This window comes from Mauremys mutica, chromosome 1 (assembly GCF_020497125.1).
Source record: "Mauremys mutica isolate MM-2020 ecotype Southern chromosome 1, ASM2049712v1, whole genome shotgun sequence".
Taxonomy (NCBI): Eukaryota; Metazoa; Chordata; order Testudines; family Geoemydidae; genus Mauremys; species Mauremys mutica.
The window spans coordinates 95,547,970-95,565,513 of record NC_059072.1 but is presented as its reverse complement, the minus strand read 5'-3'; the positions used below and the strand labels follow the sequence as shown (position 1 = coordinate 95,565,513).

Below are 17,544 nucleotides of genomic sequence, written 5' to 3'. Positions count from 1 at the left end.
ATAGCAGGCCGCTCGCTTGCAGCTGACACTGCCTTCAGAACCCCCCACCACCGTCCCCAGCTTGAATCTCAGCTGTGGTGACGCCCAGCCAGTCTGACGGCTGCCGGAGGGATTCAGCTGGTTGGCTGCGGTCCCTCCGAGTGGAGTGGCCAGAGATGCCACAGCCAACATGGTGCAGCCACAGCATCAAACCCGGACAGCCAAGCTTGCAGCGAAGTGCCAGAGAAGGGACACAAGGCACTGATGTCAGGAAGGTACAGTTGGTTTATTGACTCTCATTCCCTATACAGAAATTGACAGGAGGAGGGAGGGAGGTTGTGCAAATGGACAAAGGAGGGCTACAGATCCATACTGGTCCTTCTAGGCAACAGAAACAAACAAGCGCTGTGACCACCAAGAGGTACCAAGGTCCAAGATGTTGAAACCTTCAACCCCTGTTGCATCGGCAGAGCCTGGTGTAGGGAGCGAGCTGAGCGCTGGGGCTGGAATCTGGAATCTGGAAACCAAGAAGAGGCAGGTTGTGAAGCCAGCACGTACCCTTCCACCCTCCTTCCCCACCTCATCCATCCTTCCTATTCCAGCCCAGCTGTGGCATGAGGAGAGAAGAGAGCCTTTTCTCTCCCTCACCTGGCCCTGATCAGCTGTCTCCTGTCCCTGGCCACTCTGTGCCTCTCTCCTGCCTCCCTGCGGCCTTATGCAGAGGGCGGGGGAAGAGCAGAGGAAGCAACGTGAAGGGGGAGGAGAGGCAGCGGCTGCCTGGTAATGGGCAGCCACAAAGCAGCCCCTAGTGGCCAAGCAGGAAAAATACAGGGGGAGGGGCTTTTTTGCAGTTTTCCGTATATGGTGAGTCAATTATTAAGGGGAGGGGCTTAAGCTCCACAACCCCCACAACAGGTCGCCCCTGCCTCCAAGGAAGCGCTGAGGTCCCAGGTCAGAGGCAGGTTTTGGGATCCCATTGGGGGAAGCTGGTGACAGCAGCTTCTCTTCAGGGTAGAGTCAGGAAGTCCAGGAGGAGAGTGGTGTGGCAGGAAGGGGAGTCCTGCGAGGGGTCTTTCTTCAGGGCAGAGGGCTCCCCCCAGGAAGCATCAGGGTCCTTTCAAGGGAGAGAAGGGGCGAGGGGGTTATCAATGGAGACAAATCCCCTTAGTGCTGATAGACTGGGGTCTGGAGGGGAGGGGAGCCCTTTCTCACCTACTCCTAGAGGAGGCTGCACCCCCGTTTTTTCGGTCTGGTGGGCTGGGGGCAGAGAACTGCTCGGATCGCCTCGTCAAACACCGTTTTCAGGCCACGTTGTGTCAATGCCGAGCACTCGAGGTATTTCACAGAATCTGCCAGGAGAAAAGAGAGCAGCATCACTGGGAGGAAATAGGAGTGAATCCAGGAGTCCCCATCCCAGCCCTGCAACTGTGAAGGGGTCTCACCCAGAAGATGCCAATGAAGAAATCTCAGGGGCCAGAGTCAGCCAGAACAAATGCATCCATCTGTCTCTCTGTCTGTCTGCTCTGGCCCCCAACACTGCCGTGGCTGAGCATCTCACAGTCAGTAACGTCTCAATCCTCACAACACCCCTGTGAGGTAGGCCAGTGCTATTACTCCCATTTCACAGTTGGGGAACTGAGGCTCAGAGAGACTGACTTGGCCCCAGCCCTGCCAAAATGGCTTCACAGCCATGGGAGACAGATTTGATGGATCCCCAACCCCGGTCGGGCTGTCAAGATATGTGGCCAGGCTGGTGGAGCGGAGAGCACCCTCGCTCTGAGAGGGGAGGATGTGGTGGCTGTGTGGAAATGGGAGGTAGGTTGGGGGCGAGTGCTTGTGATTCATCCCTGGGGGGATGGTTGTGCTTCACTGACTAGCCCCCTCTTCTCTGAAATTCCAGCTGAAAACACCCCATTTCTCCCTACCCTGTGCCTCTGCGTCTCCCCCTCTCCTCTCACCTAGCTGCGGCTTGGGTTTAGGGGCTACACGAGGCAAGGAAGTGCTGTACTGTACAGCGGAGCAGGGGAAAGAGAGGGACACAGATGAACCAAAAAGGGCGGGGCAGAGCTACCATCTTCCCCTAGTCGCTCGCACAAACCCCAGATCACGGGGACAGGAAGAGGAAGCAGCGGTTGGGTCTCTCTGAGACAAGTTAAAGACTTCATTGTCCCTCCTACTTCCGGACTTGGGGAGGAGGGTTCTGCCAACAGAGCAGCTGTGGCTTTCACAGCAAAGACTGACCAGCTAGAAGAGGCCAGGGAGGGATAGCTGGTGGGGGATGGGTCGGCAAAAGATCCCGGCCAGAAAAGGGGCAGAAGACAGGGCGCCGAGGGGTGGGACTCCCTCACAAAGGGTGTCACAAAAAGAAAAGGCTAGGCCTGCCCTTCCTGAGCCCTCAATACCCTGTTCCGTCACACACCCCTTGGCATTTCTTCCAGGTGCCCAGTAGCAGCTCCCACTCAGCTTCATGGGATCCTGCCCATGTTCCCCATCCCCTGCCAAGGAAGCACATACCAAACTGGTGGAGAGCACATGCACACACACACCTGTCCTCTCCCCCAGAGGCCTCGGCGTATTGCCAGTGTGGCCTTCTACCTACCGATCTCCTTGGCCAGCGCGAGGCCCTGCGGGTATGTGATGGGCGACAACTTCTTCTCCTTCAGCTTCTCGATCGTGTCCTTGTCGTCACGGAGATCCAGCTTGGTGCCCACGAGGATGATGGGGGTGCTGGGGCAGTGGTGTCGGACCTCAGGGAACCACTAGTGGGAGGTTGAGAAGGGGCCGGGAGGAGAGAGAGAGAGAAAGACACACACACACTCACACACCAAATAAAATCCAGCTGCCACTGTTTCCTCCTGCACTGTCCTGTGGGTGGGGTCCAGAGGCAAAGCCCCTGACAAGGGAGCCCAAAGTGGGACTTCCCTGCCCCAGGAGTTGAGACACGGGAGCAGCAGAAGGGAGAGAGCTATGTAACAGCCTCAGGCTGCCCCCCCAGCTGTCTCCCTCCCCTTTAGGTGGGAGCTGAAAGTTGGGGGGAAATACATTGTTGGGTTCCCCCCACCCCCGAATGTTGGGGGAATATATCCCCACGCCCCATAAATTACCCACGCATAAGAGCTGTGCTGAGCTGGTCTTGGTTGAAAGTTGCCCTCTGAACGTGCAGGCTGCAGCAGTGAAAGCTGCTGGAGCCAGGGCAGTGAAGGGGCAGGAGTGGGGGGCGGGTGCTAAGGAAGCACCCACCGGGAACAGTGTGTTGCCCGCTCTCGTGTCCTGGAGCAGCACAGTTGGTGGGCCCTAGAATCTAGCCTGGTTTGTTCGTTAATCTCTCTTGGACAACCCAGAGGCTGTGGGAGGCCAATATTCTAGCTACTCCTGAGAGAGACACAAAGGAAAATAGCTCTCAGGATCCAGATAATCCATCAACTGTTACCGCCCACGCTCACTGCACAAGCATTCCTTTTTCAAGGCCAGTGCCTGTTCGTGCGGCTCTCGCTGGCTCCTTGAGCTGCACGTGGCAAGTTAGTGCAGACCTCTGCTCTCTGCACAGAGACACCTCCACGCCAGCCACGAGGCGCTTACCTTGGCACGGACGTTTTCATAAGAGGCCGGGCTGACCAGAGAAAAGCAGATCAGGAAGACATCCTGTAAGAACACGACAGCATTCAGGGATTAGGCTGAGGGGGACCCCTCCCAGCACCATGCTGAAGCATTCTGTCCAGCATAGGAGAGGGGTGGGCCGGTGAAAGGTGCTGGATTGATAGCCCTGGAGACTCAAGCTCTCTTGTTATCCCCCCCCCAAGAAAGGTACAGCACCGTGCACCTTCCCTCCATCCCTCCCAATCTGTGCAACTCAGTCCTGACATTTGTGAGCCACCTGGAAGGGTGAGACGGTTATTCAGTCTCCTGGCCCAGCCAGCCCTTGGTAACAGCTGACGCTGCTACTGAGGGAATCTATCATTGCTAAGTGTGGCGGTGGAGTTTTTGTGATGCGGACTCCTGTCCTGCTGGGGAAATGGACTGACATCCCCTCACTCATTTCCCACAGATCATCAACCAATCATCAGATGGGGACGGTTTTGGTTTCTGCCAAGGTGGGGCCAGATTCAAACTGGTGACAATAAATGCAGGAGTGAGACCTAGCTGGTACTCGGGTACTCAGAAAAATACTTCTCTGGTGGCCCCATCACTGCAGAATTTAAACTTTAGTTTAAAAAACAAAACACTGAGCCTATGTTTCTAGCCCTTCCAAGTTGTGAAGGAAACCTGTTAAATGTGAACTGATGCAGGGTTGCCTTCCTGAATCTGCAACCAGACTGCTTGGGGCAATAGCACTGATGTGTGTTGACTCTGAATCTTACTGATGACCATATCAACACAATTAACTATTTCACTGCTGATTGTTTTAGCAGACTGTGGATGGAGCTTGAGTAGAGTATCACCATTCTCTCCCCCGCCCCCTGCCCATCAGACCCTGTTTAAACTTAAGAAGCTCTGTTTCATGGACTCAGAACCCTCCAGTCTCACAATCAGGACACAAGAAGACATGAAAGTCTCCATACCTCATTTGCAAATCCCCAGAGTCATTCAAATCCTATGAGAGACACCTTTAGTGCTGAATGATACCGTATGATTTTTGGATGGCTCTCCAAAATATTCCCCATAATCTCTTCACCCTTTTGGACCCCCAGATGCACAGCATATACAAAAACAGGGATGGGTCTTCGGGGGCTGGTGAGCTCTCAGAGAGGGGCAAATTAAGAGAGGAACTCTAGCGCCATCTCAGGCCGATAGTAAGTCCGACTTCTCCAGCACAGGGAGATGTCGCCAAGGGAATGCGCCCTGGGTGCAATGAGTGGGGAGCAGGGCACAGTGAGGAATGACCCACCGTCTGCGGATAGGAGAGGGGCCTCAACCGGTCATAATCCTCCTGCCCAGCTGTATCCCACAGCCCCAGGTTAACGGGCTTGCTGTCAACCATCACGTTGGCAGAATAGTTATCGAACCTGCAACGCAAAGAGAGAGAGAGAGTCGGTTCCTCAAACTAGGGAGAAGAGCACTCAGGGGGCAGGAGGCCATGGCCACAATGCACCTCTTTCTTGTGCACCCGGGGGGAAGGAGGGGAAAAGACACCCCCTTGCAGTGCTTCAGTCCTGCTGGCTCACCGAATACCTGCACCTGTCCCACCGCAACCTACCTCCCCATAGCCCAGCTGTCCCAAATTCCTTCCCAGCTCCAGCTTCTCCCACTGCCTTTCGGGCTCCATCCTGCCTGCGAAGCCCCAATCTGTTGCTTCCCCTCAAGTTCCCCTTGCCAAGCCCTCCCCACTCCCCGTTCCAGCTCTGCGCTCTCTAAGTCTTCATCTGCACCCTTTTGTTTTAGAAGCCAGACTGCCTTCTTAAACGGTTTCACGCCATCCGCCTTCTCTATACCACTCAGGACCGTGCTCCCTGCCAAGCGCCCCGCTGGAATTGGGTCAGGACGCCATGGTTTGCACCCCTACTCGTACAAAACATGCTGTGGTATCTCTAATGCCTATAGCCAGTGAGGCTCTCCTGTCTTGGGGCAGAGCATCCCCTGGCACTGTGCTGGGACACAGGGTCACTGGCAGCTCAGAGAACAGTTGCCACCCATGCAGGTGCTCCTTGTAGGTCTCCCATCCTGAACCCATTTGTTATATTTTTCCCTATGCAGAGAGCAACCACAAGCTCTCAATCTAAAGTGAAAGAAAAGAGCAACAAGAAAGAACCAAAGTAAAGTCCCCATGAGAGAGCATACCCTGTGCATGTCTCCTCTGTTACAGGCTGCCCCAACTCAGAGAACAAAATGGCTGCCTCTCTCTGCACACAGAGCAGGGGTCCTAGATATGAACGGGTGTGGTGCACAGCAAGTAGAAGGCGTTGCACAGCTACACCACACCACACCGTTTGGCACACAGGAGGTGACAGTATCGCAGCACAATCCGGCCACCAAGAAGATGCGGCTTCTCGCAGCCAAAAGCTCGGCTCAAATTGACCATGCCAAAGGGCGAGGATTTCAGGTGCTCCCAGCCCTGTCTGCACAGTGATTTAGATGCAGCTTCCCAGGATGCTTTGCTTTGCTACTGTGGTATAACAGCAACACACACCTGTCTCTTCCAGGGAGCTGGAACCCTAAGGGCCAGATTCTGACACCCTTACCCCCACATACATGGAGTGACTTCAGTGGGACTTCTTGTGCAGTAAGAAGCTATTCATTGAGAACAAGGGATGTGCTCACATACATGCTAACAGTGGTGAAGGGAGAGAGGATTGTCAGCTTGTACCATCCCTAATCAAGAGCTGCTAGTAGCCTGTGCTTGGGGCCATCCTAAATTGCATCCCTGCTTCAGTGGCCACTATAGGAGTTCGCAGGGGTGCAGATCAGTCCCGGCCTTGCACCTTGCTGCCTGGACATGCTCCTTGCATCCTTTCCCCTGTCCCCCACAGCTAGGGCTCCCCCCAGAGGCAGCAGAGAGTTGGCTCTGCACCAGGTATGAAGGCTCCCTGTGCCAAGGCTTATGTCTTCCTTGTGGTCCCTTTAGGTCAGGCTCCCTGGTGCAAAGGAGTCACAGGGCAATGACGAATTAGGCCCCTTGTCCATTTCACAGCTGGTGAACTGAAGGCTGGGACTATCCAGATACCAGACAGCCCCACAGCCTACAAATGAACAGCTTTCTGGTGTCGAGACTTGACCCAGTACTGACTTATGGGTGCAGAGAGCTAGTACTCCCGATGCTTGTGACCCCCTCTGCCCTCCTGCTTGCTCTCTGCCTGGCCCCCCAACCTCCCATCTGCTGGATACTCACACAGTGGGGATGTATTCGCCTGGGAAGGCATTGGTGGTGTAGCTGATGAGGAGACAGGTTTTACCCACAGCTCTGAAAGAGACAGAAAACACACCCAGGACCTGTTACTGTGATTCCTGCTGGGGGGTATCATGCCTTCTCTGACCAGAAAGCCAAACGTAGCAGAGGGCTGGAGGAGAAGAACAGAGAATCCAGATTCCCAGCCCTAAGCACTGCACAAGCAGGGTTAGAGTGTTAGAGGGAAAGAGAAGGAGTGAGGATGTTACATTGTGCTAGTGTCTTCTAGCCTGAAAGTTGAGGTATTTTACAGACCTTACACAGGGATCACTCAGCTGAAATGCAGTCACTCTGGAGTGGAGCACAGCAGCTGTTTATCAGTGCACAGCAACAAAGAATTTCTGACAGGAAACGGAGGAGTATATGTATCCGTTTGATTCAGCAGTGACAACACAGAGTAACCGAATGCAATTACCCAGATGGCACCCCCAACAGGACAGCACTCTCTAATGCCATGATGGGACATGGTGCCAGTACCAGGGAAAGGACACCTCACGCTATATGAGCACGGCACCATATTGGCTTTCCTGAGGCTACCTACCAAGCGTCATCGCACACTCCTTCCAGCTGACATGGCACTCATGAGCCAGGCTACCGGCAGTGAGGCTGCTCTTGGGGCTTCTGAGCAAGCAGCCAAAGCTTCCTCCCCCCTCCTCCTCTCATAGAGTCATAAGATTTAAAGCCAGAAGGGGCCATCAGATCATCTAGTCTGACTTCCTGTATAACACAGCAACTAGACACCTGCAGCTGGCCTGTTCCTGCCGACTCAGGCTCACGGAGCAGGGCTGTTTCTTTGCTGTGTAGACTTCCGGGCTCGGGCTGGAGCACAGTGGGAGGGTCCAGAGCCCAGAGTCCAGCCCGAGGCCAGAGGTCTACACAGCAATGAAACAGCCCTGTGAGCTGGAGTCGGCTGGCACGGACAGTCACGGGTTTTTCTTTGCTGTGCAGACCTACCCTCGCAGGCCACCAGCACCACCCAGCTTTCAATGGAGCCTGGTGGAGAACTAGGTGGCCAGAGCTGCAATACAGTCCAACCCTAGAAGAGGGCGCTACTGGGAGAGAGCCCAGGCCAAAGGGACTTCAAAGAAATGCAGGGAGAGCAGGGACTTGAACCTATGTCCCCCACAGCCTGAGTGCTCAAACCACTAGGCAATGGGATATTTGGGGGAAACCAGCCTCTCTTTGTGTCCAGAAATTCCATCCTGGACCTGAGACACCATTCCAATGAATCGGCATTTTCTGTCACACAAAAAAAGGTTCCACGGAAAAGTTTCCAACCATCTCTAATGAAGGGCAAGGGAGCCGACTGTGAAGGAAAAAAGATTACAGAGAGGGAAAGGAATCGCAGCCAAGACAAACAGGGGGAGGATGGCCTAGTGGCTAATGGACTGGCCTTTCCCGGCTCTGCCTCGCTGGGTGACCTTGGAAAAGTCATATAACCTTACTGTGCCTCCATTTCCCCATCTGTAAAATGGAGATAATGATACTGACCTGCCTCTTGGGTGGGTGGCAGCACCTTAAAGCAATGGAATTAGCAGAGTTCTGGAGGAGGGTTATAGGGTTACTGTGCTGGGGGCCGGTTATGGGGATGGAGCCGTTGAGCTGAAGGAGGGAGATGGGGTGGCAGAGCTATGGGGGAGGGTTATGGGATTATTGTGTTGGACAGCTGTGATGGGGTCAGTGGGGAGGGATATGGGGCTAGCAGAGCTAAAGGGTTGAAGGGGTTAACAGTTATGGGGGAGGCTCTGGGGCTGGCTGAGTTATGGGGCAGAGTACTGGCGTTGTGTTGGGGGAGGGTTGGGGGGTTAGCAGAATTCTGGGGAGAGGTTGTGGGGTTAGTCCCAGGGTGTTTCCTGTGCAGGTGGTTTCAGGGACAGCTCTGTAGCCCTTAGTTTCTGGTCTTTCCGGTACTTTCCTGGCAGGTACCACCATTTGTTTGGGGTTTGCTCTGTATTTCTTTGTCCCTCCCCCACCCTCTCGCCTGCCCCTGGCTCCAAGGTGGTTTCTATAATTTGATCGTTTGTTTGCAAACTTCCTCCTGGGGCCAGTTGAAAGGAGGAAGTGACTGCGGGGTGCAGGGCCTCTGCAAATGTCACTTCATCTGCTACCGATAGCTGCCCCAGATAACAGCATCACCAGCTCCTAGCCTGGAAGTGGCTTAACCCTCACAGTGCCAGACACTACTCTTGCCTTACAGCTCTCCTGGGCCCTGGCTGCTTGTCTCCCAGTGCCCCGGCGGGGCAGCAGCCCACTGGAGCCCGCCTTGAAGAAGCTCCTGCTGTTGAAGGCCTTGGCTGGGCCATATCCACTGACAGCAGGGTGCACACTGGCCAAGCGGTGGATAAGCCAGGCAATGATTATGCTGGGCTCAGATGCCCAGGGTTTCATTGCCTCACATACCTAAGGCAGACGGAAAGCATCGCGCGTCTCAGGGGCAAAGGGGAAAGGAACATCTCCTCCCTGCTGCATCCATGCGAGTCCCACTGAATGATCTCCTGGACAACTCATGGAGAGAGCGTGGGTTCTGAGATCCACAGAAGAGGACCCCCAGTGCTATCCATGCACCACTGCATTGTGTCAGTCACCGCCTCCCCCCACCCCCATGGCTTGTGGCGTGACCCAGTAGAAGGGAAACCACAATCTCCCCCACTATGTGTTAAACCTGACTCCAGTTCTACCAGCAAAGCTGCAGCGGGGGCGGCACTGTAGAGGGGCCAGTGCCACCTTCACGTAGGGGAGATCGGCCAACCTACAAATAGTTCGTCCTTCAGAGGGCCTTTTACACCTTCCCTGGAAAATGCCCGTCCCCCATCCCGACATAACGCACGACCTCCATTGCAGACTGTCCCCCTACACGCCCTGCCTGGCAGAGAAAGAGAGCGAAAGCAGTTCAGAGGAAGTCAAAAGCAAAGATGAAATGTCACCAAGAAACAGCCTTCCCCCTTCTCTGCCCCTCCCCCCAAAATAGAAGGGTACGTACCCATCTCCCACCACCACACACTTGATGGCCTGCATTTCTCTGGCCTCAGGGAGGAGGGCGGCTCCTGGGGCAGGAGGAGTCAGGCACAGCTAAGGCTCTCAGGTGATCAGAGGAAAGACCTGTACAAATGTAATGTCAAATCTAGCGTTGAAGGGAGCAGCAGATCGTGGGGAGGGAGGAAGTGGAAGAGAGAATGTTACTTAACCCTCCCCTTCCCGTCAGTCCCTCCCCTCTGGTAGTCCAGGCCACTGGCTGAAGGCGGGGCATGTGCAAACATGCAGTTTGAAAGACAGTTTCATGCGCCAGATGACTCAATTTCTTTTCTATGCTTCCTATCCCCCAGCTTTGAGCAGCAGGGGGTGCTGTGCTGCATCCTGCCAGGCGTTAAATTAAGGAGGAGAAAGGGGGAACACCATTCCCTCCCCTTTGCAGAGAGCAGAGGGAGGGGTCCCCCTTTTCTTCCTTGCTTCCCCAGAGCTCCCTTTCCTCTCGGGCAAATGCAGTGAGGACTCACCAGTCAGGGTAATCTGCTGTGGGTGCTGGAGGAGGAGCCAGCTCCTGGCTGAGAAGTTTCAGAGCCTCCCAGCCTTCCTGCTGTCAGGTGAGAGTGGTAAAGAATCACAGAGAAAGCTGAACAAGGAACTTTACTAGAATCAGGAAAGCAGCGTTATCCCTACTGCTACTCTGCCTCTCCCTCTGCTTCACTGCTCAGCTTCTGCCTAGAATCTTCCCCGCTCGCTCCCCCTCCTGCTCGGCTTGCTACTGTGAAGAAACAGGACTCACCCCTAGGTGGAGCAGCAGTAGCAGCTCCTGATGGAGGAAGAAGAGGTGTCCCAACCTGGACAAGTCTCCTATCCATCTCCTTTCTCCTAAAGGAAGATCTATCTGTACCAGGTAAATTCTTATACTGTGTCTGTCACTGTAGTATCTAAGTGCCTCCTTGGCTAGCTTCATGCTATATGGAGACCCAGTCCATCTTAAACAGGAGACTTTTATTAAACAACTCAGCTACAACTACAGCAAAACCAGGCTTCCCTGCAGCTTGAGCCCCAGCTTTGTCTCCTTTGTTTACCAGGAACCACCTCCCTGCCTGGAATGCTATACAATCCACAGAGACATCTAGTGGCTGAACAGCATAACTGCAAGTGAACATTTCATTTCAGACCCACTTCCAGCCACGTGGCCCTGTGCGCCTGAGCAGATGGTCTCCCTTCTATCCAATCTGCTTGCATTATTCTTAAACAAGGGACCCTCAGCTGGCTGGAAGGGATATGATTATACAACAAAAGGGGAAATTAGCTTAGTCTGTGAAACACCGGCACACATCCATGGAGGGCCAGACTGTGAGCCATTCAGTGAAAACATAACAAACCAAATAATGCAGGGGTTGCTATAGCTATAGAAGCATCTCAGACCTCTTGCCATTGTCCCAGCCAGTACACATGCCCTAACCTCCTGCCCAGCAGGGCAGGGCAGGGCAGACCCCTGGATGCTGGGTCTCAGATGGTGCTCTGTGTCTCTCTCTCAGAGGGCCCAAGGACTCCTTCCGGGTAGTCTGTACAATGCAGCATCTTGAGAACCAAGCCGCCTGGGGGCAGGGACTGCAGTGTTACCAATTCTACCAGCCAGCCTTGCCACCCACACTGGAATTTCAGCCTGGGGTGGGTGGTAGAGCCCCCTCTGATTGGCTGCTTCTGGGAAAAAGCAGCCAATCACAACTGCTGCAGTAAACAGGCAGAGCTTTCCCCCTACTCCAAGGGAGTTTTTGGGTAGGGCAACGGTGAGAGGGATTAGCCAACTCCATTCTCACAGCAGGGGAGGAAAGACTAGAAAGCACCTAGCAGCTCAGGGCAGTTCTTCACCTCCCTCCCTCCCCTCCTGTGAACAATGGGTCAGTCTGCTCTCCGCTCCTCCTCCCCAACTCCCATTCCTGGTGCATTCCCAGGCCTGGAAGGGGGCATGGGAATGCTGCAGGGGGAGTAGTGGTTTACTGAGGGGCAAGGAGCAGGTGTGGGACTGGGGGGGCACAGAATTAATTAATTATAATTTTAAAGCACCATCAGGCAGCCAGAGGTAGCCCTGTGGTGGGGACAAAACCCATCTTAGTATATACATTTACTGCACCCCGTGCCTCCCCACCCACCCACCCACACACGCACACACTACACTGGGGCTGGGCCGGGAGAGTTCAAAAACCAGCAGACAGACCAAAACCACAATATTAGCTATAAAAAAATCTGATTTTAGGGCTAATCTCCTGATTTGGGGGGCATCTGACTCACAATTTTGAACTTTTGGGGTTAGCAAGACTGGGCTTGGGAGAGAACGGAGGTACTTGGGAAGGTTGTTCTCCGGTGTCCTGCCTCCAACAGCGGCCAGTCGCTAAGCTTTCTGAGGGAGGTGCAAGACTCCCAGTAGGTAGGCAGTCACGAGATAACCTGCCCCCAGGGGAAGTTTCTCCAGTTGCTAGACGCTGGCATTAGTGCTGAAGCATGAAGATATGCAACCCTTCCACAACTCCTTGTTACTTATTCTAGGTGGAGCTACCAGCTGTGGCTATGTCTATACTGGAGCTGGCTGGTGTCATCCCCAGCTCAGGCAGACATACACATCGGTCCATACACAGAGCAGGGATGGAAATGGTCTGCAAGGACTTCTATACAGAACTGTTCAAATCAAGAATCAACGTCCCTCTCCCAACATTCCAAGAGTCAGAAGAACACGTCCCCTCAATAATCGTCAGCGAAGTCCGAAGCACACTACACCAGATGAAGAAGGGAAAAGCTCCAGGTAAAGATGGAATAACGCCAGAAATGATTTCCACAGGAGGCAAAAAACTTTGGAAGGCCCTCGCTTTAAGATTCAGTTGATATCTCGAAGAAGGAAAAATACCATCAAGCTGGAAGGAGTCGAATACCATCTTGCTGTACAAGAAGGGGAATCGAGAAAATCTTAAGAACTATCGCCCTATATGCCTGCTCTCTCATATCTATAAACTCTTTATAAAGGTGATAACAAACCGACTCTCGCAGAGTATGGATGAACAGCTGAGAGAGCAGGCAGGGTTTCGAAGAAATTTCAGCACAATCAACCATATATTTACCCTTAGACAGCTCCTAGAAAGAGCGAGGGAATACAAACTCCCGTTGTGCATTGCTTTCGCCGACTATGAAAAGGCCTTCGATGGCGTTGAGTTCAGCGCACTATTAAAGGCGCTCGCAGAGCAGGGCATTAACATGCAGTACATCAGTTAGTTGAAGTAAGCGAATACTGGATGTACAACAGACATTACTCTCCTTGAAACTCCCCTCTGCATCCCAATCGAGAAAGGCATAAAGCAAGGAGATATGATTTCACCAAAACTATTTACCGCCGGCCTTGAAATGGTTATGAACAAGATCCATTGGAGGAGTGGTGTTAATATAAATGGAGAACGATTATCTCATCTCAGATTCGTGGACGACATCGTACTAATTGCCGAAAGCACCAACCAACTACAGAGCATGCTACAAAGACTCAACAAGAAAAGCAGTCGCGTCAGTCTGAAAATGAACTGTTGCAAAATGCAATACATGCGATCAGATGTCTTACAAAAAGCTCGAATAACAGTAACAGGAGAAGAAATTGAAGAAGTGGAACAGTACATATATTTGGGCCAAGAAGTTAATATGTGCCAAGACATGAACGGAGAACTCTCGCGAAGGATTATTCGAGCAGGATGGTGTGCGTTTAATTCCATTAAGGACATCCTCAAAGGAAAAATTGACAAGACCACAGGTACAAATATCTTCAGTTCAACGTGCTGCCAGCCATGCTGTATGGCAGTGAAACATGGGCACTGATGAAGAGAGAAGAACAGAGGCTGTCGGTAGCTGAAAGGGCAATGGAACGAGCTGTGTTGGGAATTTCCCTTCTGGATCGTATCCCAAATGAAATGATTAGAGAACGCAGCGGTGTGAAAGATGTTGTGGAAAGCAGATATAATAAGATACGATGGGTGGGCCACATAGCACGGTTCATGGACAATAGGTGGACTGCAATCATTACTGAGTGGTACCTGCGAGAACAGAAAAGACCACCTGGTCGGCCTCCAAGAAGATGGGAAGATGACATTGTTAAACGTTTCGGATGAACGTGGAGAAGAAAGGCAAGAATGCGAGAAGAATGGCAGACGTGTTGTGATCAGCGCAGTCTTAACGACAGCTGAAGGCCAATCGATCCAGGTGATCCAGGTGAGGCTATCTGGTCACCCTAAAGCTAGCACATATGTGTAGGGTGACCAGATGGCCCGATTTCATAGGGACAGTCCTGATATGCAGGGATTTTTCTTATATAGATGCCTATTACTCCACTTCACCCCCATCCTGATTGTTCACATTTGCTGCCTGGTCACCCTACATATATGTCTACCTGAGCTGGAAATTGCACCTCCCAGCTGCAGCATACACGTACCCTGTGGCTCCAGGCACAGGAGCTGAGAGCAGGGCCACAGTGCTCCCTCTGCCGGCACCAAGGCAGGATGGAGGAGAAGGAGGAAGCTGCCTGTCTCAAATACAAAGGAGTGTGGTGGGAGGTAGGAGCAGGAGTAGAGAGGGACAGATGTGGGGGGATAGGAGCAAGGGTGGGGAGGGGCAGGAACCAAGGATGGGGGAGGATAAAAGCATGGCAGAGGAGGACAAGAGCCATGGAAATGGGAGGATAAGAGTGGGACGGAGTGGGGAAGATGTGCAGGAGCTGGGGACAAGGGCAGGAGTGGGAGGATGGGGCAAGGACAGGAGCCAGGGGAGGACTGGAATGGGGGGACAGGGACCGGAGTTGGACAGAGGGAGAGCAAGCAGCCAAGGGGATAGCAACAAAGGAGAGGACAGGGGCAGGAATGAGGATAAGGATAGACGGGGACAGGGAGAAGCTGGGGAAAAAAATATCTGTAACCACTAGGGAACACTCCCCTATAGAACCTGAAAGTTCACAGAGCCCAAGAGTCAAGAGTTTCACCATTCCTCTGCTGTCTAACAAATAGCTGTGAAACCCCCTGGCAAAGTGTGTGTCTCCATCCCCCTCTACTGGCAGGTCCACAGAGAAGATAACAGACTTCTACTGCTACCAGTTACGCCATTACTTCCAGCCTAGAGGACTGTGCTGTGAATCTAAAGATTCCAACCCTGTGGATGACCCATAGGGTGGTGAGGAGGACAGTCAGTATGGTTCCATGTGATGAAATTATTGGCTTTTAAAAGTTTAAAAAACTTAGAAATTTACATTCTGAAAAATCTGTGTTAAAAGAACATTAAGGTTGCAAAGTCAAGCACTGCAGTGTTAAGACAGGCCAACATTAGACTAGGAGAATTGGTGGCATCTGCCCCCTTGAGACCTACTAGTGCAAGTGCCATGGGCTTGGAGTAGGGTGACCAGACAGCAAGTGTGAAAAATCGGGACGGGGTGGGGGGTAATAAGAGCCTATATAAGGAAAAGGCCCAAATATCGGGACTGTCCCTGTAAAATCGGGACATCTGGTCACCCTAGCTTGGAGGCCCATGGGCGGAAGAGGCTCATATCCTGGAATTACTTGGCACAGCTACATCCTCAGCACGCTGTGATTTGCCTTGTGCTCCTCTCCAGCCACCAAGGGGTGCTCTTGGCCAGGGTTTGCTGCCCGGACGGAAGCGGGGGAAGGGGATGCTGGCTTCCGGCATGTCTTGTTTCTCTCACAGAGTTTGAGGAAGAAGCTAGGAGGAGGAGGAAGAGGAATTTGTCGGTGAGATGGCTCTGGCTGGGCTCTGACAGACTCACCCAGGCCTTGCTGTATCCGCTCTGCAGCTTGGGGACCCACAGGAGTGGAATTGCTGCAGAACCCAAAGGGGAGCAGGGGTCAGGCGGTGGAGGAGATGCGGGTTCAAATATGAGGCTTCCCCAGCCTGTAAATCCAAGGGAGGAGAGAAACTTGAATTACTCCATTGCTCCCCGTTCCTGTCATCCCAGATGTCACCCTGTCCCATCGCCCAACCGTTGTCCCTGCCCTTCCTTCTGACCTCAGTGTACCCTGTCCCGCCATGCCAGGACCAGCAGGCGTGGCGGCAGCGGGGAAAGGCTCTTCCGAGGGGACTGTAGGAATGACTGGGAAGGGGAACTCCTAGCCCAGCACAGAGACATGGGGAAAGCAGGAAGTGGGAGAAGATGAAGAGGCCTGGACCCTAGCCCAGGGGATGGGAAATGAAAGTGGGAATAGATGAGGAGGGGGTGTCTTGTATCCCGGCACAGGGACATGAGCGAGAGGACTCTACCAATCCAGGGGCGGGGGGGAGGGAGAGATTTGTACCCAGGGCTCAAATGGCAATTACTTCACAAGAAGGGATGCAGCCTTCTCACATCCCACCCCACCCCGGGGGACTTGAGCATCCTTGACTGTGTGTCTGGCCGGTGCAGAAGGGCAGCATGATGGGTTCCAGCCCCAGCTTAGGCCAAGAGCAGCCCCAGCTCTATTCCCCTTTTGCCTGCCTCACTTCCTCATCGGCTCAGCTTCCCATCAATTGCCTCCTGCTTTTTGTTCTTCCTTTACTTCTTCCCCTCCTGCGGCTCTTTCCTGCTCGACTGCTCTCTTTCTGTGGTCTTTGATTAACTGACGTGTTCGTTTCGCCTGGGTTGAATTCAGACATAAGGTCACTAGTGAAATGAGTGCAGGGAGTTCTCAGGCCACTCATCCCTGGATGTTTAGCTGCAACACCAATTCCCCAAGACTCAGAGGATTCCCCAAGACTGGCTGCCTCCAATGAGGAAAAGAACCTGGAACGGGAATAGCAGAGGGGACGCTGGCAGAGTTGGTGAGGGGGCCAAGAGCGAGGGGAACCGCAGGGCAAAGTCGAGGCGCAGTGGCGGAGCTGTGTCAGCAGCTAGCACTGGATGAGCAGGGAGAACTGCAGGCCAGGGATGAGGTGTCTCTGAAGAGCCGTGTGGGGATCCCAGTACTGGGATAGGAAGGGGTGCTGCAGGCCAGGATACAGAGCTGTGGGAGGACTGGAGAGCAGGTCTGAATGAGGCTCATTGGCAGAACTTGGCCTGGGCCTCTGGGGCTGAAGTGACGGGGTGTGCTGAAGGACTGAGCTGCATTGCCTGCACTGTGTGGGTTTCGTGCAGAGGTTCCTCCCCTGGGTTGTGGGACCTAGAAATCTCAGCTTGCAGTTAATAAAAGCCCCAAACAATAAGTTTCTAGCCTTTTGCCTTGTGAAAATGGCCTTGGACATGTAAACCTGAGGGGTGAGGGGATTTGTCACTGCTTCTTCCTAAAAATCGTGGGTTATTCATGATCATCCCCCCACCCGTGGCTGCTTGGGTTTAGCCTTTGGGACACCTGTAATCCACAGCTGTGGGGCGCTGGATTTGTGGGAGGACCCCAGGCCCCACCTGGGCTGCCACAAGCTCCCTTCCCCCTCAGTGAGCCCCAATCCTCCAGTGTATTTGGAAAATTGTCCCTTGAACAGGGCTGGCTCTGGCTTTTTTGCCACCCCAAGCAAAAAAAAACCAAAAACAAACCAAAAACAAACAAACAACAACAACAAAAAACACCTGCGGGCAGCCAGAGCAGCGAAGGGGGAAAATAAACAAACAACCTGCCCCCCGGCCGGAGTGGTGAAGGGGGGTTAGGGGGGACACAAACCTGTGAGCTGGCTGGAGCGGCGAAGGGGAAAAAAAACCAACCTGCCGGGCTTGC

General features: G+C 53.4%; 1 protein-coding gene across 2 annotated transcripts; it reads right to left on the bottom strand.

Annotated features, from left to right (window-relative positions):
- Positions 1 to 246: 246 nt before the first annotated feature.
- RAC2 (Rac family small GTPase 2) lies at positions 247 to 10,030 on the bottom strand. Of its 2 annotated transcripts, none has more exons than XM_044986054.1 (7): positions 9,840 to 10,030; positions 6,803 to 6,874; positions 4,865 to 4,982; positions 3,559 to 3,621; positions 2,579 to 2,738; positions 1,196 to 1,328; positions 247 to 496 (listed from the first exon to the last, which is right to left on the bottom strand). In XM_044986054.1, exons 1-6 carry the CDS (start codon positions 9,872 to 9,874, stop codon positions 1,198 to 1,200), a joined length of 579 nt encoding a protein of 192 aa, XP_044841989.1. In that variant the 5' UTR covers positions 9,875 to 10,030; the 3' UTR covers positions 247 to 496; positions 1,196 to 1,197. The 2 variants fall into 2 exon arrangements, with proteins under 2 accessions (XP_044841989.1, XP_044841981.1); XM_044986046.1 differs by having other exon boundaries at positions 1,192 to 1,328; positions 9,840 to 10,028.
- Positions 10,031 to 17,544: the final 7,514 nt, after the last annotated feature.

Excerpts from the sequence above, each read along its gene's own strand:
- RAC2 (XM_044986054.1), bottom strand. The coding sequence starts at position 9,874 with ATGCAGGCCATCAAGTGTGTGGTGGTGGGAGATGG. Across the intron at positions 3,622-4,864 it reads CCCTCTCCTATCCGCAGACG|GATGTCTTCCTGATCTGCTT; the intron begins GTGGGTCATTCC and ends GTGTTCTTACAG. Across the intron at positions 2,739-3,558 it reads ATGAAAACGTCCGTGCCAAG|TGGTTCCCTGAGGTCCGACA; the intron begins GTAAGCGCCTCG and ends ACCTCCCACTAG.